General features: G+C 50.3%; 2 protein-coding genes across 6 annotated transcripts in view; one reads left to right on the top strand and one right to left on the bottom strand.

The window, feature by feature from the left end:
• Window positions 1–18,413, top strand: part of DTNBP1 (dystrobrevin binding protein 1) — a 103,733-nt gene extending 85,320 nt beyond the window's left edge. For 4 of the 5 annotated variants that reach the window (XM_068961142.1, XM_068961146.1, XM_068961143.1 and 1 more), the window contains 3 exons: window positions 7,890–8,045; window positions 12,860–13,003; window positions 14,166–14,504. In XM_068961142.1, the coding sequence (XP_068817243.1) occupies window positions 7,890–8,045; window positions 12,860–13,003; window positions 14,166–14,383 (518 nt within the window). In that variant the 3' untranslated portion in view covers window positions 14,384–14,504. Of the gene's footprint in view, window positions 1–7,889; window positions 8,046–12,859; window positions 13,004–14,165; window positions 14,505–18,226 lie in introns of those variants that run through there. The other variant, XR_011144093.1, reaches the window with a different exon arrangement.
• The window catches only part of JARID2 (jumonji and AT-rich interaction domain containing 2), a 39,461-nt gene continuing 29,911 nt past the window's right edge, over window positions 15,605–25,154 (bottom strand). The window contains exons 9-14 of the mRNA XM_068961141.1: window positions 23,925–24,030; window positions 23,001–23,183; window positions 22,475–22,605; window positions 22,009–22,192; window positions 19,675–19,782; window positions 15,605–16,931 (exon numbers count right to left, since the gene is read on the bottom strand). Of these exons, the coding sequence (XP_068817242.1) occupies window positions 16,779–16,931; window positions 19,675–19,782; window positions 22,009–22,192; window positions 22,475–22,605; window positions 23,001–23,183; window positions 23,925–24,030 (865 nt within the window). The 3' untranslated portion in view covers window positions 15,605–16,778. The remainder of the gene's footprint in view (window positions 16,932–19,674; window positions 19,783–22,008; window positions 22,193–22,474; window positions 22,606–23,000; window positions 23,184–23,924; window positions 24,031–25,154) is intronic.

Genomic DNA, 25,154 nt, shown 5'->3' on the forward strand with positions numbered 1-25,154 from the left:
ATTTAATTCATCTCATATGCCCTTAAATTGATTTTATAAATAACAAGCTAATTTTCACAATGTCACTTATTGCAAAATGCCTTACTTCCTCATTTGTTCCAAATATATCCTGCATTATATTTGTTTAGCATATGATCAACTCTCTCTTGGGGGTTTTCCATTCCAATAATCAGCCCATCTCTTTTTGTTTTTCATAATGTTTAAATTGTTGTTTTGTGAAGTGTTTTAAAATCTGGTGGGACCTACCTAGGCTTCCCCTTACCCCCTCCTTTTAAAAAATACATGATTAAGTTTCAGTGCCAGAATTACTATGAAAAATCCATCAATTAGCTTTTGATTCTTTTCCATACCCATGGCCTTTGAAAACTTGAAATAATTTGTTTGTCCATTAGATTTTGATATTTAACAGTTTCACTTCTTGTGCTAATGTCTGTAACCTGTATTTTTAAATCAGATTATTCATTTCATTGATGCTTCAAAATGTGTTAGCCTGTATTTGGGCATGATAGATAGTATGGGGAGGAAAAAAGTTTTCCCTTTATCCTCTTAGGGTCCTTGGCTGAGTCTGAAAATTAAAACGGCAACATCAACAGGAGAAAAGTATAGAGATTAATGTTAAATTTGACACGACTTGGGGGCCTTCATAAGGAAATGAAGACCTGAAGAAACAGTTAGACTTGAGTGTTTTGAGCCAGGTTTGATGAAGAGTGGACGTTCGGGGAGAAGTGTTGTTGGGACAGAGGCTCTGAGTGACCTGGAGGAGACTTCGCCTGCGTGTTGGAGTCTTCTCTGTGACTTGGGGGTAAGGATGCTCCTCTCCTGTAGGTACGGGAAGGGAACACCCCCCCATGAGGACCTTATGACCTGCTTCAAGGGCATGAGCAGGGGGCGTCAGAGCGAGCGCCCGCTTCTATTTCCTCAAAGTCCATACACCAAGTCCTGAACCCCAACCTCAGTCACGTATTTTTCATCTCGTCTGCCTCCGTTGCCATACCCTTTGTCATATCTCACTGCGTACATGTTCTTCTTCTTAATTTTTATTTGTCAGAGTTTATCATTTTAAACACAGATGTAATATGACGCTGTGTACGTGAATGTCTAATGGAGATGATGTCTCTGCAAACGGAGAGGACGAGGACCCGCCGCCCCTAGGTCAGACCTGGGTTCAGGACGAAGAGCAGAGGGTCACATTTTTTGTCTCCTGTTGTATGAAGCCCCAGGGCCTGTATGAAGAGCCAGGGCCTGGTAAGGGATTCCACAGAATGAGAGAATAGCATTCTCTGATTCTGAAGGTGCTTGTCTCTCATCAGGGAAGAGGACTGATGAGAAGTCATGGTTGTTTATATGTTTATGCTGCTAGAGACTTTCCTTTTTAGATGACTTTGTAAATATTTAGAGTTTAGGAGAGGACATTTCTGTCATTTCCATGAATTGTGGCAGCTTCCCCATCTTATGTTCACTCTTTTCTGTTGTATAAATAGTTGTACAGAGTACACAGTCTGAATAGCGTGGATGCACAGAAGCAGTTCATCAAGAGCTGTGGTTCTCTGAGTCTGGTCCTTGGACCAGCAGCAGCAGCATCGCCCTGGAATTGGTTAGAAATGTAAATTCTCTGACCCGACCAGGTACTGAGTCAGGAAGTCAGTGCTGGAACGCAGTCATCCAGCGGCCTCTGCCACCAGCCCTTGAGTTGATTTTGATGACACTACAGGCCTACTATCTCCATCACGCCTTTGAATGAACTCTGTAATAGTTGATTTGATACTTAGACACAAGCAGCTGGTTTGTACTTTGTCTAGAGTGTTTAATTGTACTAACAACAACAACAAACTGTGGAGTTTGGAAGGATTCCTATAGCAATATAAACCTTTCCCACCCCCCAATAATTATTAAGTAGGTCACAACTCCTAAGTAAAATGAAGGAATCTGTCAGATAGGACTTTCAAATTCTAGGAAATTGTTAATAGTTGAATCTGATTTTCTTGAAATGTCACTGTCTTAAAAGGTCCTAAATTCCTTACTGCTAATCTGATTTTCAAAAAAAGAAAGATAGGATTTGGGAGACTTCTTCCTGTCCCAATCAAAAGTAAGTAAAAATAGAATTATACTCTTTAAGAGCTGGAAGTGACTTTCTTATGGATATCATCCAACCCTATCCCCTTTCTAACAGATGGGAAATTGGAGGCCTGGAGGGGTGACCAGCGGAGAGCAGTAGCCAGGCTAGGGTCTTCTAAGCTGCCTTGTTCCTGCACTAAAGATAAGGTACAGTTGAGCATTTCTAGCTTCCTGCTTTGAGCAGACCTGGAACACGCTGTCTCTGCAGTGTCCATTTTGCTAATACTCTAGACAGTGGTCATTTCCTTCAGGGTAATTGATAGGATTGTTTTAAGTGTTCCAGAAGTTTAGATACTAGAATAGTGTCTGTTTCCTGTGACATGGGTTTAGGAAACAGCTGCTGCAGTAGCTGCTCTGAAGGACTGAACTTTGTGACGTCTCCTTACAAACTGCCATGACTTGTCTGAGTTACTTACTCTGTCTGAAAAACCAGTCATTATTCTAAACTACTACATTTGAGGTAAGAGTTATCCTTTATTAGTTGCATGTAAAAGAAATGTGCCATTTGGTTCTTGATAAATGTGTGTGCATACATGCATACTTGGGTGTGTTGGAGGGAGGGTGAAGAAAAGTTCTGTAAAGTCATTTCACTTGCTTTTTAAAAATATGTTGACTTTAACATACACAGAATTTTTTTCCCCAAAGACTTATTTTGAGGAATAAGGGAAGAGCTCTTATAATACTTTTGAATGTGCATAGAAATAATATATGGTATAAAATAACTGTAAATCTGTCTTGGAAACTATTGATGAAGGCTAGACAGAAAACTCTTAAAAACTGTAGAAACATAGGGCAGAGAAGTTGGTATTTTAAATGAATATTTAAAATCTACCGTTCTAGGACAGTATTAGTTAAAGCTCTATTTGTCCAATCTGAGACAATTTGCATTCATTTAAGCTGAGGCAGAAGGTTGGGGAGACTTTAAAAATAGTTGAGTGTGCCTTATTGTGAAAACTTATTTGAGATAGAAATAAAAGTTAACTTGTAAATGGTAAAAATACAGAAGAGGTGGGGTTTTAAAACTGGAAGGAAATCATGTATATTTTTGTCTTCATCTAACAAGTCCCCAGTTCCTGTGTAGGATTTTTCTAAAACTAAATGTTTTTCTATTTAAATAATAGCAATTATTGAAAGTAATTAAGAGGAACTTGAGCCTTGTCTCTGACAGACACCTACTCTGGGGAGAAGGAGAAGGGAAGGAAACGATTCCCTGAGCACCAAATGCTGGTGAGGATGTCGAGGCAAGAGGTCACCCGGACACTGGGGATGGGAGCCACTCTGCAAAAGTTTGGCAGTTTCTCTCAAAACCAAAAGGTGCACTCACTCGCCATATGACCCAAGAATTACAGTCCTGGGTGTTTATCTCAAATGACTTATTTTCATCCGGAAGCTAGTACACAAACATTCATCACAACTTCACTCATAATATCCAGGTGTCCTTCGGTGGGTGACTAGTCCAACTTAACTGTGGTTCCCCCCCCCCCAACCATGGACACAGCTCAGCAGCAAAAAGGAACAAGTTATGAACATGAGCAACTGCTGAGACGAATCAGGGAAATTCCAGCTGAAGAACGCCGACCTCAGAAGACTATATATACCACATGATTTCATTTATGTAACCTTATGAGATGATCATAGATTTGGACTTGGAGGGGGGAGGGGAGGGTGTGATTACAGAGGGCAGCAGGAGGAGCCTTGTGGTAATAGTAACATCCTGATTGTGGTTATTCGTGAGCCTGCGTAGAGCTCCCCCGCCCTGTACACTCACACGTGTGCACACATGACTGGTGAGGTCTGAACAAGCTCTGCAGGGCGTACCAGAGCTGCAGTGGCCGCGGGGCTGCCTGCAGCCCTTGGAATTATGGTTTTCTCTGGGTTGTGTGCCCAGGAGGGAGTTGCTGGGTCACCTGGTAGTTCTATTGTTGGTTTTCTTTAAGGGACCTCCGTACAGTTTTCCGTAGCGCCTGCACCAATTCCCATTCCCTTTCTCCGACACCCTCTCCAGTATTTCTTGTTTGTAGATTTCTTGATGAGGGCCGTTTTGACTGGTGTGAGGTAGTTCTGATCTGCATTGCTCATTGTAGTTTTGATTTGCGTTGCTCTAATAATGAGCGATGTTGAACATCTTTTTAATGTGCCTCTTGGCCATCTATAGGTCTTCTTTGGAGAAATGGCTATTCAGGGCTTCTGCTCATTTTTTCATTGGGCTGTTAGTTTGATATTGAGCTGTATGAGCTGTTTGTATATTTTGAAAATTAATCTCTTGTCAGTTGCTTCCAGGGGTTAAAACTGCACTTCTAATGCAGGGGCACTGGTTTGATCTCTGGTAGGGGAAATAAGATCCTGAATGCCTGCTGTGCAATGCAATGGAAAAAAAAAAAAGGATTTTAATTTTATTCTTAGTCTTAATTATTTATATTGAATGAAAAATGTTCTCAATCTTAAAAATAAGTAGCGATTGCCAGAATTTTCCATAACTCATATTAAATTTTATCATTTTCTCTTTTAACATTTCTGTATTAAAGAGACTCTCCCTTTTACCAGAGAGGTTTGTCCTGGTTTTCCTTGTATCATTCATTTCCTTCTTCCCAGCAGCCCTGGGCTTTTTCAGTCATTAACACCTCACTGTCTTTTATTACTTATCAGCTCTGTTAAATGGACTTGGTCATGGAATAAGTTGAAATTGTTCCTGAAATGAACCTGATGGATTTTTTATATTTGATATATTTTGTGCTACCCTTCCCTGGTGGCTCAGAGGTTAAAGCATCTGCCTGCAATGCGGGTTCGATCCCTGGGTTGGGAAGATCCCCTGGAGAAGGAAATGGCAACCCACTCCAATATTCTTGCCTGGAGAATCCCATGGACGGAGGAGCTTGGTGGGCTCCAGTCCATTGGTTCGCAAAGAGTCGGACACGACTGAGCGACTTCACTTTCACTTTATGCCCCATTGAAACATATAATTGAGAATTGATTATATCTTTGCTGGTAATGGAATTTTTTTTTCTTGTTTTGAGAAATTATCCGTTTGAAATTGATAGTGGAGGCTAGAATGGAAGTTGCAGTCAGATAAAGCTTGAGCAATGACCTGGAGGTGAAATCAAAGGAGACCCGGGCCTGGGCTGATAATGGAATTAAACGATTACGCCGGACTCCTGGTAGAAAAACGGCAGCATCTTTTAATGTTTGGGGTTGTTTTTTTTTTTTTTTTTCTTTTTAATCTTTAGGCTAGTTGTTGAAGTTCTTTAAATCTTTGTCAAGTTTTCCCGAGTATAATAAATGACATCTTAGATGTGAACAAGCGGTCATTTTTCCTTGTAGAAAATGTTCTATAATTTATGTCTTCCAATAGTCATTCTCCCAAATTCAGGTGATACTGAACCTCCAGATTTGAAATACTCCCTGGTGTTCGCCCATCATTTCTCCACTCCCAAATGCAGTTGTTTCTTGGCAAAAGCTGAGCTGATACTTCCAGAGCGAACAGCACAGCAGAGCGCGCTTGCTCCGGCACCTAGCTGGGGCGAGTCCTGGGCCGCTCAGCAGGACGGTCGTCTGGAGCGTCTGCTGTGTGCTTTCGTCGTGACTGTCCTGAGTGCAGAGCTGGTGTAGAGTCAATGTACTTAGCTCTCAGTGAATCCAGCTTAGAATTCAGCAAAGTGGGAAATGACAAAGGGAGCTTGGGGATGTTTCAAATAACTAGGAACATGTCTTAAAACTTAAAACAGTGGTTATTGTAAGTCATTTTAAGTTTGCTAATCCAACCATCCCCTACCTTTTGTGAGGGCTGGAACGTGATTAGGTTTCATTCCAACATAGAAGACTTACGATAAAAACTACAGGACTTATCATTCAGAAACACGAGAGAATTGGACTTTTGAGGCAGAAGTCTTGAGAAGAAAGTTTTCAAGTTACGTAATTATACATCTATAGAAAATCTTAAGATAAAAAAGATACTCTTTAATGAAAACCCCTTTGATGATTTCTGCATTGATCTTTGTTTCTGAGCTGCCTGTTTTGGAAATTTGTTTTAAGAGTTATTGAACTTCGTTTGAAGTGTTTGAAGCGTACTTAATCTATTCGAGGGTTGACTTATTCTAATGCACTTGGCAGTCTTCAAGCATTTGAGCAGATAGGGTGATGGCTGAAGTGAAATAAATGAAAAGACATCCTCTTGAATTCCCTTTTCCCTCTTACAAGTACACTCTCAATTCCTTGCACATTTAATTAAGGGCACTGATAGGTGACTTGTTCTGAAGAGTCTGCACGGGGCTGAGAGAGCTGGGGTGACTCCATGAGTATGGGATGCCGTACTCATCCAGGTTCTGGTAATATTTCCTATCATGTCCTTCTCCTAATAGTAATGCTGGTCACAACATTAGCCGTCAGCTCTTGGTCAATACTGTGTGCCTGGTGGTTCTCATGTTACCTCCTATTTAATCCTGCCAACACCCGTATGAAATAAGTTTCTCTCTCCCTGAGGCCCAGCAAGGCCCAGTCAGTTGTAGCTGGTACTAGACATCCTTGCTTGGGTTTCTTGGGAAGCAGAGCCTGAGACGAGGATTTTGCTACAAGTGGTTTGGGAGGTGATCCAGGGATGTAGGGGTGAGAGGGCCAGGAGGAAATGTTGACAGAGGGATGCATTGCTGGCCACCACTGCAGCCCCACCAAGATCCCGGAGACGCGTTCAGAATCCCTCCAGAGTTGCCCACCCAGCGGCTGGGAGGCAGGACGCGCATGCCCTGACTGCTGCCTCCGTTCCCAGAAACTCCTGTGCTAGGCCAGCTTATAGGCCCCGAGCTTGAGAACTTGAAACATGTGAGATGAACCTTGAGTGAAGATCTCATGGGTGTACGGATGAGCTCACAGAGACACCAGAGGTGGGCTAAAGTGGGGTGGTGTGGTGTGCAGAAGCATCTGCTAAAAGGGGAAGGGCCCGAGCCAGCCCCGTGCTCTTTCCAAACCATCTCCCTGTGGGGAGAGAGGTTTGGGGGGAGGAGGCGCACGTCAAGGTGACAGGTAAATTCCGGGAGTGTGCAGTGACTGTCAGTGAGGGACTGCACATCGTCGCCTTTCCCTGTGAGTACAGTCGGGAAGATTTACCTTCCTGTTAGTACTGGTTCGCATTCATTGCATATATGATCAGGATACAAGAATATCCAGAGTATTCTAAATGTTGACGACTGATTAGGGGTTAAAAATATGCAGCATTACCAAGTTTCCACAGTCTCTGCATAGAGGATCATGTTGTACCTGGGGGCTATGGCACACAGTGCTGAGTATTTATGGAGGGGATGATTAAGGCCCATCCTGTGGGGCCTCAGAGACCACTGTTCACTGCTAATTCTGGTCTTGCTTTTTGGTTAAAATCACTTGGTAACACCATGTACTTTCTTGAAGAGTTTTTTTTTTATATATAACTGACATATAACATTGTAGGAGTTGAACGCACATCATGCTGATTTGACACACTGTGTTGCACCATGAGGACCAGCATGGAGTCCGCTCACACCTCCATCCTGCTCAGACGAGTTAGCACAAGGCTCTGCAAGCTTAGCCCCCTCAGCCAAGTGGCTGGTTCATGGCCAGGCGCTCTTCTCGCAGACCCTGGTGCCCACGTGCTTGCTGTGACCCGTGCTTGCTGGGCGTCTCCTGTGTGCCGGGCCAAGCCGGGTGAGGTCAAGGCAGATGCGCAGGTGGCCTCATCAACGAGATTGACCCTCCAAATGGGTATTTACATCTGTTCCTGAACCCTGACCCCAATCTCTCTGCATCCTCAGCTGAACTCGATGCAGAGCACTCCCAGAAGGTCCTGGAGATGGAGCAGACCCAGCAGCTGAAGCTGAAGGAGCGGCAGAAGTTTTTCGAGGAAGCCTTCCAGCAGGACATGGAGCAATACCTCTCCACGGGCTACCTACAGGTCGCGGAGAGGCGAGGCAAGTCGGGGAGCCCCCTAGAGGGGTGCATGTGGGGTGCTGCCCCCGGAGTGGGGCTGGGCTGAGGCCGCAGGGGCTTTTGTTACTACACCAGAACCCAAAACTGGATGCGACCTGCCACTCTTGTCTTGCTGTTGTTTCTGCCTCTCCAGGTAGTTCTAGGCTTTCATTGAAGGTAAAATCTGGGATACGTTTTTGTTTTTTTTTTTAGAAAAAAAAAGCAAAAAGAGACACATAGTAGCCATAAATCTGTAGCACAGACTAATCCCTATTACCATGCGAAAGTAAGTGAAAGTGAAGTCGCTCAGTCGTGTCTTTGCGACCCCATGGACTGTAGCCTATCAGGCGCCTCCATCCATGGGATTTTCCCAGCAAGAGTGCTGGAGTGGTTGCCATTTCCCTCTCCAGGGATTGAACCCGGGTCTCCCGCATCGCAGGCAGACGCTTTACCGTCTGAGCCACCAGAGAAGTCCTTTGAGGGTGGTGTTTTTGTGTGTATCTAATCTTCCTTCATGCTGCATGGGGATCCTTCCCCAACATTATCAAAAAGCGTTTGCAAGAGTTTAAGAGTGGCATCTGCACAGTCGGGATGCAGCCTAGCAGTTTCCTAATTAGATATTTAAGATCCCTGGCCTCTGTAAGGGGCTTCTCCAGTGGCTCAGCTGGTACAGAATCCACCTGCCATGCAGGAGACCCTGGTTCAATCCCTGGGTTGAGAAGATCTGCTGGAGACGATGGGCTACCCACTCCAGTATTCTTGAGCTTCCTGGTGGCTCAGCTGGTAAAGAATCTGCTTGCAATGCAGGAAACTTGGGTTCAGTCCCTGGGTTAGAAAGATCCCCTGGAGAAGAGAACGGCTAAAAAAAAAAAAAATCGGGGCTGTGCTATACATCTAGATGTGCGAATGCTCGTGTCCGTGGAGGGGCCGGCTCCGGAGCAGCGGGCAGTGTGGATAAGTGTCCTGGGCTTCCTGGCCTTCCAACCCCCTTGCAAACCCCTGTGTGCTGAGTTACTTCACTCCTGTCCACTCTTTGTGACCCCATGGACTGTAGCCCGCCAGGCTCCTCTAGGTCTATGGAACTCTCCAGGTAAGAATACTGGAGGGTTGCCATGTCCTCTTCCAGGGGATCTTCCCAACCCAGGGATCAAACCCATGTCTCTTATGTCTCCTGCCCTGGCAGGCGATTCTTTGCCACTGGCGCCACCGGGGAAGCCCCTCGGAAAGCCCTGCTCCCTCCCAGATGCATCTGCGCACAGCCTTCCTCTTCTTGCCTGGCCCTGTTCTCCATACCCTGCCCCCTCATTGAAGCCCCCAATTAATGTTACCCTCACTCCGGCCCCCATCATTCAACTCTGTGCCCCTGCAGGAGAGGTTAATGAGGATTACCTGGCCATATGGCGAGCGTCTATCCAGCCGTAGTGGGTGCCTTCACAGTGCTCCCCAGGATACCCACGTGTTTACGCTTGCCTGCTCCACAGCTCTGTCAACACTTAGTTGTGTCAGATACTTAAACTTTTGCCACTCTATTTTGGTTTTAATTTGCATTTCCTTGACTGTCCATCTTTCTACTGGTTGTCTCCCTAGAGTCTTACCAGACTTTTCTGATTATATCTGTGGATATTCTAATGTGGCCTTTGCAAAACGCGTTTATTCTTAATGTGACCAGCTGAGCCCACTTTTGTTTAGGAAGCCCTTCCCTCCATGTTATAAGAACATTATGCTGTTTTATTCCAGAAGTTCAACTGTTTTCCATTTGGTGCCTCAAGCCACTGCCAGCTGGTCCGTGTCCATCAAGAAGGGAGGCTCTCACTGCAGTTCTTCACGGCAGTGACTGTCTCCGCACCATTCTCTCCACTCACTATGTTTCTGAGGCCTCAGTACATTCCTGTTTCTGAGGCCCTTTTCTGTCCCACTCTTCCACTTATCTGGCCTGTGTTGGGTGTAATTTACTTCTGACACTGTCAGGGACCCATGCTTTCCTGGGGGAAGAGCTCAACTATTTTTCTCTTATGGTTCTAGAGGTTTGCTTTGCTTTTGTGAATTTCCGATGGATTTGTTTAGATTCTAATCTTCAGATCCACATACCTTACAGTCTTTGCAGTCCTTGGGGTCAGGTTTGTATTTTGCATCCCTCAGGTTGTTAACTTGTGCCTTTAATCTTTCTTGGTATATTCTCCAAATAGTTCCTGGGTTTTAAAAATTTTTTTCCATCATGATTTATTTGACTTGTGAAGTTGTTTAGAAGTGTTTTTTAAATACTAAATCTTACTGTGGCTAGAAAAGGAGGTTTCTTCTTTGATTCGACTGACACTATGGCCTTTTAGAGCATTCTCTTACATGTTGTGTGTGTAGTTAAGAACAAGATTCTAGGTGACGGGCATGAGGATCTGTAGGTGTATGTTTCAGACGACTTGTAAATTGGCCTGTTCAGATGTTTCCTATTAATATCTTTTGGATTACTTAATTATCAGAGGTACATTAAACCTTCCTTTCCCCCTCAATTACGGACTCCTTACATTTTCCTTGTCATGCTTCCATATTTTACTTTAAAAATCACAAAATATATAGTCACACAAATTTTGAATTACCTTCCTGGTGAATTGAATTTAAAAAAAATTATTAAATGCTATGCTTTACCCCAATATTGCTTTTCTTTCCCCTTCAAATCTATTTTGTTTGATAGTAATACAGCCATATCAGCTTTCTCCTTTAATTATTTGCTTGCTGACTTCCTATTTTTCCTTACATTGTAAATGTTTCTAATATTTTGAGTGTCTCCTATAAACAGAATGTAACTAGACCTTTATCACCAGTGAAACATTTTCCATCTTTAGGAAACTAGAAAGCACCTAATGAGATGGTGATGAAGTGGCCACAGCAAATGGTAAAGGAACCACGTTTGCCACAGAACAAATTATCAAATTGGCTTCATTACTACCTTTTCTGGTGCTTTCTACTCTCCTGAAAATGTTTCCTATGCTTTTCAGTCCAGTGTTTTTTTTCCTCCCCTTTGTAAGAGGACAGCCAGAGAAAGAAAAAAACTGCTTTCAAAACTGAAGAAAAAAAGCCCAGAGCCACCAAGGCCTCCCCAGCCCCAGAGAAGACCCGTGTGCCCCTTCCCCTTCCAGCAGTGCCCCCACCTTCTCCAGGAGGCAGCCCCAAGGGGAGCAGGCTCGCCTGCCAGGCCAGCCTTGCAGGAGCCCTTGGATGGCACCGCCCGGTGTGCCTGTGACTTCTGGCAGCCAAGGGTGGTGCGGATGGCAGGTGCCACCCACTCCGCCACCTCGGGTGGCTGTCTCCGCTGTCCCAGGGGCCACCCCCACCCCCAGCCTTTTACCTGTGCCAGCAGGGCACTGCGGGCCCAGAGACTAGTAGATTCCTACCTTCCCACGGGACAGAGCTCTCACCTCGTGCCCCGTCGCACCGGCATCATCCGGTCCTGGCTGGAGTAAATGCCCTGAGTTAGGCGTTTCCTATTCAGAGCTTTATGTTTACTCACACTGAAGACGCTGTCTTCACTGAACATACCTCCCTCCTGGGCCCCGCCACTTCCGCTGGTCTGGCCTCTCCGGAGAGCAGGCTCAGGGGGCATTTCACACATCTCTTAATTTAAGAGATGGTCTTTAGTCTGCCTCCTGCTGCTGAGAAGCCGCCAGCATTTCCTCCTCTTTCCTGATCTGCCTTTTCTCTCTGATGTCCATCATTTCACTGCAGTTCAGGTGACGGTTTATCTGCCTTGCTTGGAACGTATTTTGTTCCTTAGTCTGGAATATCAGACCTTGCAGCAAGTCTAGATCAGCCTCTTAGAATACTGCTCAGCCCGTCTCCACTCGCATTTTGAACTGGGAAACTTCTGCACTTTCTCATACTTCCACTTGTTTATTTCTTTGCTATGTAGTGGAGAACTTATCCAGTCTTCTAGTTTACTAGCAAAACTTTTAACTTGTGCCAGTTTTAAATTTCAGTGATTTTTCCTGTTTGGAAGTTATCTGGCTCTTTTCAAACGCCTGTCATGATTTCTGACAGTGTTCCTTATCTGATTCTAATCTTTAAGATATTTAAAGCCATTTAGATTCTTGGGGAAAGATTATAATCATCTTTGTTTCTGCTGACCCTCACTCAGGGATGTGTACTCTTAAGTTCTAGACTGGACTGGCTTTTGTGTGGAGTTTATATTCCTGTTGAGACCCAGGTTAAAGATGGGTCCACATCCAGAAATTTCTATCTGCTTGTGACAGGCACCATCTACTTAAGCTACCTGGCTTGTAGTTTTCTGGATCGCAGAACTCCAGGCCCTGTAGCGTCTTTATGCTGGTGGGCTGAGTTGTTTTCTTAGTTTGTGCTTTCACCGCAGGAAGCTCTTAGTTCCAACTCGCCGGCTTGCAGCAGACCCTACCTTGATCTGTTGTTAAGATGGAAGACCTGAGAAATGTCCTAAGGGCAGGGAAGATGCCCAATGGAACTGTAATAAAGTTAGAGGCGACCACCGTCAGGTGTCTGGCAGGAATGTCAGCCTCTTTTGAGTTGCAGCTGTTTAATGCAGAAAGGGTTGCCTTCAGCACATGCAAGCACACAGCTGGCTGGGCATGAAAAGAGGACCTGCTGTGGAAGGTCTAAGAGGTAACAGTAACCATGGTTAAGCTAGGATGGATTTAAAGAACACCAAACTGGGACGTGTCAATAATACATTACTCCAAAATCAATTCTGAAGGTAGAAGGTATTTTACACCCAGAAAACACAACGTGCTAATACCTAATGCAGTGGAAGTTCACCCAGGGCAAACCTAACCTCCTCTCGTGGCGGTCCCCGCAGAGCCCATGGGCAGCATGTCGTCCATGGAGGTGAACGTGGACATGCTGGAGCAGATGGATCTGATGGATATCTCTGACCAGGAGGCCCTGGACGTCTTCCTGAATTCTGGTGGCGAGGAGAACACCCTGCAGTCCCCTATCTCAGGTAGGAGTGAAAAGCCTGCACAGACATAATCATCATCACTCTAAGCACCGTGATTTCCCTCTGGCTCGGTGAGACACCGTGTGCTAAGCTGTTCCACTCTCCCCCAGAGTCTGGCGTCACAGACGTGGACACACGACACACTGGCAGTCGCAGCCGTGGATTTCTCAAAGGTTCTCAGTGCTTTTCCCAGATACCTTCAGCAAACAGGGCATTTTTCTTAAAATTGCATTTTTATTTTCTCCTCTGTATGCAAAGTCTGACTTGGGTTTCTGTGGTTAAGCACTAGATTTTGGGGAGGTGGAGGTCTGTGTGGCTCCCCACCCTCCCTATTCAGTAGATGGTATTTGATGCTGGGGGCAAGGCCAAGGCGTGTGTTCAGCCGTCAGCTTACGTTTTAAAAACTAGTGGCGATCCTGGGGGCATATTCTCTCCATTTAATAACTCACCATAAGCTCACGTTCATTCAGATCTTTACTGGTGCTCCGGCACTGTACCTGGCCTCTCTGTAAATTTCAGACCATTCCTCCTGGGTGGGTGGGCTTTGAGGCTGTCACCATGGAGAACGTGTTTCTTCCATGCTCCGAAAGATGGGAAGGCCAGCCCCTCACAGCCCCTGCCTCCTACCTGGTGGTCCCACACCACGGGCTCCATGTCCTCAGTCAGGCCTGGGGGCTTCCCCGTGACCTGTGTTTCCAACAGAGCAGCTCCTTCCTCCCCTCCCCAGTGGCAGGAAAAGACTCCTATCACCTGTGTGAGGTTTTGGTTCCTGTAAGAGGCTCCACAAGCGTTTTTCTTGTAAGGTCCATTTCCTTGAAATCAGTTCAAAGGCTATAATAGAAGTAAACCTGGCTTGTCAAGGTCATGAGCAACGCAAGTCACACCTGCAGAACTTGCCACTGGGTCTTGAGTGTGGTGTCACCGGAGGCTGTGGGAAGGGTTAAGGATCTTTCCACCTGTCACAGGTGGCAAGAAGGGTCAGCTGGAGCCCCCGGTGGCCTTGGGGAGCCACTGCGCTCAGCCCCTTCCACAAGAGCTTCCTGCACATCGCAGGAACAGAGAACTTCCGCCCCCTGGATTCGCTGCAAGTTCAAACGCTCGTCGTGGCCAGCAACGCTGAGATGCAGGACTTCCGTGATGGGCTCTCCTCTGCTCTCTCCCCCAGGGCCTGAGGCAAGCCCCGGTCAGGATGCAGTCACTCTCCAGGTGCCCAGTCCCTCCCAGTCCCCAGCCACACCACCTTCCTCATCCTCACCTGGTACCAACCCGGCCTCCCGCGACTCCAGCGAAGGCGGGGAGTCACCCGTGGTCCAGTCTGACGAGGAGGGCGTGGAGGTGGACACCGCCCTTGCCACCTTACACACCGACGACAGCGACTCCTAAGCCTGGGCGCCTGTGCGCCGACCACCTTGAAGGACGATGCAGCGTGCAGAGACCCGTGGTGAAGGTGGGTGGACTGGGGGGGGCTCTTGGTTTTTACACAATTGACAATAACGTGAGGCAAGTGACTGCAACAGCTAACAATAAAGTCTGAGAACTTTAAACGTAGCCAGTTTGTACAGAAAGGCTGCTAAATACACACGCCCTGCAGGTGGGGCCAGGGAGCTTGGCATCCACAGCAGCTTGGCGCTGGCGAGCTAAGCCCCTTGCAGGTAGGAAATCGGGCCTCCTCTCAGCTCTAACAGAGTTCGGGCAGAATGGTCAAGTCCAACAACAGTCCCTAGTTTATTTAATAGCACAGCACACCTGGCACGGAGGGAGAAAGGAAACATGGGCCCAGTCCCCACGCCGTTTCACTCCTCACCAGACCCCGGTCACAGAGCGGTGTGTGTCCCCCACCACCACTCACCACTGTCAGAAAATGAGATTAAAACTCTGTGTTCACACCACTCCCTGGCCAAGGGGATGGACCCTTAGCCCTTTGATCAGAAAAGAGCTGATTTCATTCACTCATCTTCCACAAGACAAACAGGTGTCCAAAAAACTTTGTTTTATTATTAAACCTTGTAGTACAAACCTGAAAAGTAAACAAAAAACTGGCAATAAACAACATGAAAAGTCTTCCCTCCCAAGGGAGGGTGCAGAGCAGCGCTAATAAATTAAAACGTCAGACCGCAAGCCGCAGGCGGAAGTTCACTGTCCAAAGAGGGCCAGCACACAGCAAGGCCATGGAACAGACAAGCACACTGGGGACCACGACTCTGCTCGTGTCACTGTTAAACACGCCAACACAGTTCAGTCTTCGGCAACGACAACCGACAGAGAGTACCACAGGACGCTGCTGACGGCCCCGCCGGCCAGCTCAGTGCAACACGGCAGCTGCGGGATCGCTGAGTCCAATCATGAAACAAAGAACAGCTTGTGAAAACAGTTTCCCTTTTTTATTCCACACATACTGTACACACAACCGGAGAAGGGCAACAGCTACTCCATTATTATTTTTGTTGTTGTTGTTCAGTGATGTAAGCAGCACTTATAAATGTTACAAGAAAAACCCTGTAAGCATCCAGTCCACCCGATGAAGAAACGGAAGTGTAAGGCTTTTCTTCATCTGTCCTCGCGCCCTCCCCTCCCCCACCCAGAAAAAGGCTCAAGTATTTGAAACAATTTACAGGCGTATGTACAAAAGGGACGGGTTTTTTTTTTTTTCCTTTTTTTCTTTCTTTTTGTTACAACATGAAGAGAAAAAATAGACCAGATGAGCGCAGATGCATTTTCACATTCAAAAAGAACCGCAGACCTCCGAGTGGCTCTAGATGTGATCACCGACGAAACGAGTTTAAAAAGAAAAATTAATGCTGACCTGTGAAGGTGTAAAGCAAACAGGCGAGATGAAGATGGAATGTTAGAGAGATTGCACATCCATGACAAAGAAGCACTTCCGGCTTCCATCACTTTTTTTTTCCTTTTTTTTTTTTTTCTTAAGGATGCTATTGAAGGGTTTTTTGATAAAGTAGCCAACAGCACCAAAAAAGAACAGAATGGATTTCCTAATGAAATCAGGCACAGGTTTCCCTCACGTGACCCCTCCAAGGCAGGCAGTCTTTTTCTTCTCTTCCCCTTTCTCCTTAAACAGATGCATAGTGAAGTGCTGGTAAAAGAGAGCCCAGTGGCTCCGACCTCCTCATTTTGCCTATGGTTAGGAAACAACGTCCGCCTTCAGCTGCCATAACCGCCCAAAGAAACAAAATGGGGATTCTCCGGTTTTACACTTACAAACTCATCCTGCACGTGACAGAAGAAAAGACAGCCAAGTAAAGCCATTTCTTTCAAGTTTTGTGTGTGTGTGTGTGTGTGTGTGTGTGTGTGTATGTGTCTATCCCTTTTCCTCTCTAGAAAAAAATCTGCTCACATGACTGATGGTTTTAAAATTTGTTCTCCAAACTTCACCCTCTTCAAAAATGGGTTAAAAAGCCTTTTTTCCCCCAACAATTACAAAAGAAAAAACAAACAAACAAAAAAACAAACACAAACAAAAAAATCAAACAGAAAGGCTTTTGTCAGCCACAAGGGGCGACACAAATTAATACAGCCCCTCGAGGGTTTTAAAACAGTGAGTATACGGCAGTTTCAAAAATCTGACTGCAGTATCTAGGTATTCTAAGTACAAAAAAAAGTTCAACAGTTTAATGCTAAAACAAAATTAGTTCTCTAAAACCAGAAGAAAATCTTCTTTAGAGCTAGTGCAAAGACAGCTTGTATCCTACAGCAAGTACTCCAAACTAGAATATAATAATTACAAAATAACGTCTATCCCTCGCCCACGGCGCTGGCGTCTTCAGGAGGATGCGAGCCTGGAGGGCGGCACGTCCACCGTGGCTCTCTTGCGGGGCCCTCTTTTTGGTGTGGGTTTACTGAGACAGTTCTCAATGCTGCCGTTTTTACCAGATACCTTGCCACAGATCTGATTGACCAGGCTGATAATCTGTTCCTGTTTTGGGTTGAAAAGGGAGACACAGAATTAGCAGGTGGAAGAGCGCCATCCCCAGGCCATCAGCTTCATCAAACGGCAGCGCCGGCGCCCAGGGGTGGCGAGGGCCAGGGTGGCCTGTGGTTGGGACGATACTTCCTGAGACGGAAGCCCCTAACCAGGCACCTAAATTAAACTTTCCTTCTCTGGGGGAAACCTGCCTTTTTCACCCCCCCCCCCCCCCCCCCCCCGTTCAGGGAGCCCAGGAGCACCGCCCCTGCCATGGCAGTCAAGTGGAAACAGTTTCTGCAGCCCCATAACCAACACACCCTGGGACAGGTTGCTGAAGGGGGTGTTCCTATCGAGGTCCCTCACCCCCTAAACAACACAGCAGAGGGCTTCCTGCAGCCGCCCCTGTGCACCTCCCAGGGCCTAGAGGCCTCCGGGACTATCGGGGACGTGGGGTGGGGGGCGGCTGGGAAGTGAGGAAAGCCTCGTGCACCCTGGATGGGGATGGGTCTGGGCTGCTTGTTTCTCTGGCTACACTGAAACCTATTTGACCTACTCGTGCACATAAACACGAACACTTGTCCACAAACGCTTGTTATTCCCTCCGCAACAAAGGGAAGAAAGAGCGAACAGGACAGGAGAACCAGCTATCTGTTGGGCATCAAAAACCCATGTGTAACTGTTAACACAACTCAACTTACAGCCATCCAGATTTACAAGGAACCACAGGGAAGTCTATCCAAATGGCTATGTCCTGACATACATTCTAGAGCACTTGTTTGAGCCAAGGATGGATGGACAGAACAGGAAGCCACGGGGACAGGAGGCCACTCCATCATTCAAGCTTGAGGGTCAGCCTAGTCCTGGCTCAGGCTGGGCGCTGCACACCACTTAAATCACTTATAATACACATGCTAACCAAGAATGAGCAGACGAGCTTTCAAGACCAGCTACCTTGGCTAAAGCCGCCTTGGCAGCAAGGCTGTGTAGCCAGAGGTCATACCTTTGCCTGTGTGACCAGAAGGCTGGGCAGCAGGGACCTGAGTGCTGGGTGCCAGGGCTCAGAACAAGGGCTCTGGTCTCATGAGCCATTTCTGGAATCCAACCCAGAGCTGGAAATCCCCCAATTAAAATATTAATAATATAGTTCAGCTCAATAGGGAACTGATTTGTGATTTTCACTTACTAAAATAAATTTAGGCCACTGGCAAAGTGGGAGGCTTATAGAAACCCTTCTCTTCCCTACTCATGAGAACCAATGATTAAGCTTCAGACCGATAGACCCTACAGATGTGATTCTTTTCCAGGATTCTGGTCACATCAAAACACCAAGCTCCAAAATGGGCCGGAGGTGGAAACTAACCCACGTCTTGTCGAGCTTCAGAATCATCTAAGAAGCCCCAGCGCCGCCGGCTGCACCCTGCATGCTGCCAGAGATGCTCTGACTCAGACATGAGGGTTTATTTTTAACCGTGTTCTGACATTTGCTGTTCAAGTGAAGAAGCAGGGAGGGCAAAGTGGTTACTGCCTTTGCTGAGCATGCTCTTTAAAGACAAAGAAGATACAGAGAGATCTATTTCCAGCTTTCTAATCTTGTAATTTAGCCAAAGGCTTCTTATCAAATCTGACCACAGCCTGAGCCCCTGAGGGCACCCCCAGAACCTCCTGAATCAGGCCTGGCTGGGCATCTGGCCTGGCTCACCTAGGGCTCTGATGTGTTCTATGGGATGCGCCTCCCTGGGGCGGGGGGTAGCTAGCAGGTTCCGCGCTGAAGGCGGGGCTCACAGCTGGACAGGAGGGTGGGCCAGCAGCGGCAAAGGGGGTCCCAGCAGCAGTCTCCCAAGGTGACCCCCAAGAAGGGCTCTGGGTCAGTGCAGAGTAAATACTGCAAGGCCGTGTGCCCCGGAGCTACACATGTACGTCAACCGAAACCACAATCGCAGGGCAGCCTGGAAGCACGTGGATAGCCGACAGGGGGGCCACGTGCAGCCGCTCTGGGGGCAGAGATCCGGGTGCTCCTCGCAGCTGAAGGCAGCACCCGGCCCTTACCCACTGGAGGGTAGAAACCAGCCACACAGACGGCACACTGTACCTGCCTCTGGGGACGACGGGTTTTTAGAAAGGGTGCAACTGGGACTTACTCAGAAGGTCAAAGCTTTAGGAGCAGAAAGACTCCGGCTCTGCCAAGGCCCCCAGGTGACGACAAGGGCCTGGGCACTCCAGGACCACCCCCTCGGGCTTTGCCTGCAGCTCAGTGGGTGGCCGCGGGCCCCACGGTTCACCATACCCCAAACCACAGCAGCACCCCAGCCGCTGCAGGGAGGGACCCCGATGTGGGCAGAAGCACACGGACATCCTCACGGTGTGTCCCAGACACTCCTGGAGCCCCAGCAGGAAGGCGACCCTGGCCAAGTCCTGTGCTCTCCCCCTGGATCTACCCCGGCCAGAGGGGACGGCACAGCCCCCAGCAGACAGTGGGGCGCCCACGTGTCAACGCACACTGCTTGTGAACGGCTGGCTGGGGGCGCTGCGGGTGGGTGTGCCGAGATGTGAGGGGCATGGACGAGGATGCCAGTCCCCCAGCCCCAGCTGCCGGCCTCTCCAGGCCAGGGCAGCCCCGGCTGACCCTGCTCACCCCGTCTTGGCCCACCGAGCCGCTTCCCCACCACATCAAGCCCCATCGGGCCAGAGGTGCCTGGAAGCAGGCTGGATGCGGGGCCACACGGGCGGGCGGTCGCCCTGCGGAGGCACTGACCTCGTCATAGCGGTACATGAGCTTCAGGCCTCGGCAGGACTTCTGCTTCTCCACGTGGCGCAGTGCGCACTCGAGGCAGAAGACCACGTTCTCGTTCTCCTGCACGACCTGTGTGGGGCGAGAGGCAGTGCAGCTGAGGCATGCGAGGCAGGCAAGGGCGCCCCAAGGAGGGCGGCAGGCTCTCAAGAGCAGAGCAGGGGAGCCCACCGCCTGGGCTGGAGGCATCTGTGGCCCAGAAACACAGGATGCTGCTGCGAAAGCAACTGAATGTCACGGCATCACGAGCTGGAGCTGCGGCCTGGCGGCCTCAGGGCCCTCTGGCTTCTCCGCGCTTTCCTGGCCCGAGTCGGAGTGTGGCGGTCGGGGCTACGGGGTTTGAGGGCTCCTGAGACTACTGGTTCAAAACCTCCCACAGGATAAAAGATGCCAGGAGGGTCACCCTGGACATTCGTGACAGTGTCTCCTGCTCCTGAGCGGCTCGGGCAGCCCAGCGAGTCGCGCCTCCCGAGGAGCCGGCCTGTGTTCATGCTCCAGCCTGCACGGCTCCCGATCCCAGGGACCCGGCTGCACCTGGCCTGAGCTGCTCTGTGTGCCGCCCCCACCCTGACCTGGCCTGGTCTCCCTCTGTGTGACCAACGGGGAGACACTGCCTTAACACACCAGAGACAAGAGCATCACAGGCTCTTTCAGAAGGACTCTGGGAAAGACCTGTTTCCTGTCTTTGAGGTTTCTAAGCAGAGACAAGAAACCAAGCTGCAGGTGTAAGGAAATGATGCTTATTGGCAGAAACACATGACTCAAAGCTGAGGGTGGAACCACACAAAAACACAAAACAGTGAAGAGAAATGCACAAATCCCTTAGTAAATAACCTAAGTAATGAAAAGCACGTACAAATAAAACCTGAACTTCAAACCCGTGAATTCAGGGTATGTGCTTTCTAAATAACAGGCTGAGAAATACTGGTGACCACTCTGAAAGTCAGCTTTCTGAGGGACAATGCCATCCTCGGAACCTACGGGAAGGGACAAGGGCCACACAAGGTCATAGTAGTCACCCAGGCTCATGGGAAACCTATAATGATGGTTTCCCACGAGTATAACCCCATTCCAACGCAAGACGAACAAACCCAGAACTATGCAGCTTTCATGAGTGAGGTCCACAAAGCGTTTCTAAAATCTGGTGAAGCTCTTACGACTTGTTTGTTTTAAAGACAGCGTGGTTCTAATTTGTATTTTTTAAAAAGCCTCTGGGAAAACAAAACTAATAGAAGAAATACATAAAACGGGACCCGTGGTTGTCATGGACTGAATTATTATCCCCTCCCCAAATGCAGATGTCCTAACCCTCAGTAACTCAGGAGGTCCTGAGCAGGAGCGTCAGAGACAGAAGCAGGGAAAACGAGGCTGTAGGGTGGAATCTGGTCCCGTATGACTTACATCCTTTCAAAGACAAGAAGAGATTAAGACAGAAGCACTCACAGGAAAGGCCCCGTGAGCACCAAGGGGAAGTGGATGTCTACATGCCAAGGAGACGCCTCAGGGAGAACCAACCTGCTGACACCTTGACCCGGGACTCCCAGCCTCTACAACTACGAGAGAGACGTTTCTGCTGTTCACGGCAGCCCTGGCTAACTACACCACCAGCTACAGAGACCCGTGCGGGGAGCCACTGCCTGAAGGAGGCAGGAGGGGGATGGGCTGGGTGCAGGAGCGTCAGGCGTGTAACTCAGCCCCAGGCTGGGTCAGACAAGCCCGTCGGGGAGGCTGCGGGACAGCCAAGAGAGAAAGCAGAAGGGCTGGACTGCGCTGGTTTCCAGCCACGACCAGGGACGGAAAGCTGGGAATGGGAAGTGCTGCTTTACCAGACAGACTTCAGAGTCCTTGGGGCAATCAGAGCAACCGCGCAGCTGAACAGAAGCTTCAAGAGGCCAGGAAAGCTAAGGAGAGGCCAGGAAAGCCAGGGAGCCGCGTCGCCACAGTCAGCCTGCGGGGAGGCCGGGCAGGGGCAGCCGCATCCCCACAGTCAGCCCGCGGGGAGGCCGGGCAGGGGCAGCTGCGTCCCCACAGAGTCAGCCCGCGGGGAGGCCAGGAAAGCGACTGGGGCAGCCGCGTCCCCGCAGTCAGCCCGCGGGGAGGCCGGGCAGGGGCAGCCGCGTCCCCGCAGAGTCAGCCCGCGGGGAGGCCAGGAAAGCGACTGGGGCAGCCGCATCCCCGCAGTCAGCCCGCGGGGAGGCCGGGCGGGGGCAGCAGTCAGCCCGTGGGGAGGCCGGGCGGGGGCCGCCGCGTCCCCGCAGTCAGCCCGCGGGGAGGCCGGGCGGGGCGCGGCGGGCTCACCATGGACAGGTAGCACAGGTGCTGGCACACCTGGCACCGCCGCTCCGAGGTCTCCAGCTGCAGCCACTTCCGAGGCTTCTTCTTGCCGTCGGGCGCGGCGCTGCTGCCGTCGTGGCTGCCGTAGCGGGCGGAGGAGTGGAGGCCAGCCTCGAAGAGCTGCCGCCGCTGCCGCAGCTCCGTATCCCTGCCAGGACACCGGGGGTCAGCTGGCCCACAGGGGCTGGGGTCCTCAGTTGAGCACCCAAGTCTAAGGCCAGACCTGCCCCAAGGCCTCTTGGATGGCCGCACTCTGCCTGCTGTGACCGCGGGGCACAGGGCCAAGCGCAGAAGAGCCACCACCTGCAGCCTGCAGCCTCCGGTCGAGCCCCAGGAACAGGAGGCCAGCGCTTCCCCACAAAGGACGGATCGCACCCTCACCATGCCTGGCTGAGCCTAGATGGGCCGGCCTACAACTGTCTCGTGTTACCTGAGCTCGTCCAGAAGGGCTGAGATGGTACTGAGAGTGGAACCGTTTTCCTTTTTTGCTTCCGCTTGTGCGATCTGGTAGAGTAACTTCTCCATCGAGAATGGCTTAGCTATATGGCGACGCTTCATCTCCTGAAAGAGGCAGTCACATCCCTTCAGGGCAGATTTTCATTTCTAGGCAGCTATCAAGGGTTTCCTTTACTGGGGAGGCGGTGCTATCTGAATTTTCAAATTCTGAATTCCATTTGGATAAAAAGCAATGCAAAAACCACACGATGATCTTGTCTCCCCCCCGAGGAAGACCACAGACCCCAGGTCCTCCGCCAGCCAAAGGCTGGGTTCGCCTTTCACACCTCTGCAGCGACGGCCCAGGACTGAGCAAGAGAACTCAGCAACTTACAGGAGGCTAACCAGCCTGGAGCCACTCTCCCTCCCCAGACGAGCTTCTCAGCCGCCTTAGGCTGTATCTACAAACAAGACCCCCACTGGGGGACACTGGGCCGCGGGCGGAGTGACCACCCGCCTACCTTGGCCGTCTCGAAGCCCATGCTCGTCCACTGGGTGGTGGCGAAGTGCACGGTCTCGGAGACGCTGTAGCCACAGCACACTTTGGACACGAAGGATCCCGGGAAGCAGACGACGAACTGGCCACTCTGCTGCACCGTCCTGTGCACCTTGATTCCCTCCCTGCACAGCACCTCCGGGGAGATCTGCGGAGACGTGGGGCTGAGCCACCTGCCTCCTGCCCCGCTTTCCGTGAGGACCGCCTGCGGCAGCGGCCCGGCACACCGGCCCTCCAGACGGGAGTCGGGGCTTAAGCCTGCTCCCTACACGGAGTATGTCCTGTATTACAGATTCTCTCTTTCTCTTTTAGAAAATAAGAGACGCGACCCCTAAGTGAAGGAAGAGGAAGTTCTAAACTGATACAGGCCCAGGAGCAATGCCTGAGATAAGGGCACGGCAGCGGTGATCGGGGACCCTCACAAGCAGAGCCCTGGATCCCCGCCGCACAGCGGCTATGGGCTTGGGAGAGAGAAGACCGCGACAAGGGCCGCAGAGGCCAGAGAAGACCTGAGATCAGGCTGTCAGAACATAACAGGACTCAACAGGCTCTGAGAACCAGGCCAGCCGCCTCTGTGCTCAGCCCTCAGTGATCCTGCCCAGCGTGCAGGTGCCTGGCCCGACCCCAGTCGCCATTTACAAACCCACCAGGCCCGAAACGGAGTCAAAGGGCCCCACATCCTGGGCAATGAGAGGAGCGTGCGTTAGTGGTGTTTCCATAAAAGAGCAGGCTTTCTTGCGATGGCTCCCTGGATTGGTTGCTCACGGTCCTCTAGTTCTGCGGGGCAGGTCAGCCGAGGGCGGAGGAAATGAAACCACCGCGCGGCCCCCACCCACGGCCCCCGCCGCCCTAGCCTGTGGCCCCCGCCACCCCAGCCCGCGGCCCCTACCATGACGTTGCTCTCGAGCATCTGCAGGCCGGGGGTGCCGTTGGCTTGCAGCAGAGTGTGCACCACATCCTCCAGCTTGTGTTCCTCCTCAGCAGGAATGCAATACCTGGGCGGTTTGGAATCAGGGTGGAGGCTGCTGACAAGGCCCCTCCCCAGGGAGCCCGCCCTCCATACTCCCCCAGAGAGAGGGGCCCACAGCTGCCTGGAGACTGGCCTCAGCTGCAGGAAGGGAGGTGGGCATGTGCCCAGTGGCCCTGGGTCTCTCTGGGCAGCTCTGCGGCTTATGCCCCGTGACAAGCATGCCCACCTGCATGTGGGTCCAACCTACGCCCAAGCCATGCAGCCTTCAGACCAAAACCAGACATTTAAAGCCCCTATAAGTCAGATCCAGACATGTCCGCAGCTTCAACAGCCTCTTGTGAGCCTCCAGAGCAGGGACTTATTGCTGGGCTGGCACCTGACCCTTCTCTCCAGCAGACGGAGGACGCGGCGGGACCAGGGCTCAGTGTGGAGCCCACCCACACCAAGGGTCGGTGCAAGGTGGAAGGAGCGGCCCCGCAGGGTGGGGCTCAGACAACACGGCCCCCGCTGACTGGGGCCAAAGGGCCCAGCGGGGCCGGTGGGAGAGGACGCGGCCTCAGCTCAGCTCGAAGAACCAGGACACTCAGTGCGGGCCGGGGAGCAGGAGGGAGGGAGTGACCACTCGGGTCCCAGGAGGACCCCAGGGGACACACCTGTCGCCTACAGCGCTCGAGACGCTGGTGGCAGCGGTCTGCACAGAGGCAGGCTCCTCCTGGCCTCCTGCTCTGGGACTCCCAGCCCTGCCGTCCACGGGCTAGAGGGGACAGCTGACCACCCCCTGCCCTCCCCGCAGCTATGTGCGGGGCTTCAGGCTGCCCGTCCCCACCACCCCTAGGCCGGGCGGGGGTCCTCACTACTACTAACCTAGTCAAGGTTCTTTGAGAGGCTTGTTGTCTCAACACCAACATATTCTATTGCTGATCTGACTTAAGTCCAGAGTTTCTAACCTCACTCACACGTTTTAAGAAAAACCACACCGTGAAGTCCTCTGATCCTTTCCGGCAACCTGTCCCTGCAGCACAGAGGTTCCAGAGCCTTACGTCCCCTGCCTCTCACTCAGCCATCACTCAGCATGCAGGCCACAGCCTCTCACCCTGTCTCCCTGCAGGGCCGAGGCCACGTGGCCCCACTTTCTGATGAAGGACCAGG

Source organism: Capricornis sumatraensis, chromosome 22, assembly GCF_032405125.1.
Source record: "Capricornis sumatraensis isolate serow.1 chromosome 22, serow.2, whole genome shotgun sequence".
Taxonomy (NCBI): domain Eukaryota; kingdom Metazoa; phylum Chordata; class Mammalia; order Artiodactyla; family Bovidae; genus Capricornis; species Capricornis sumatraensis.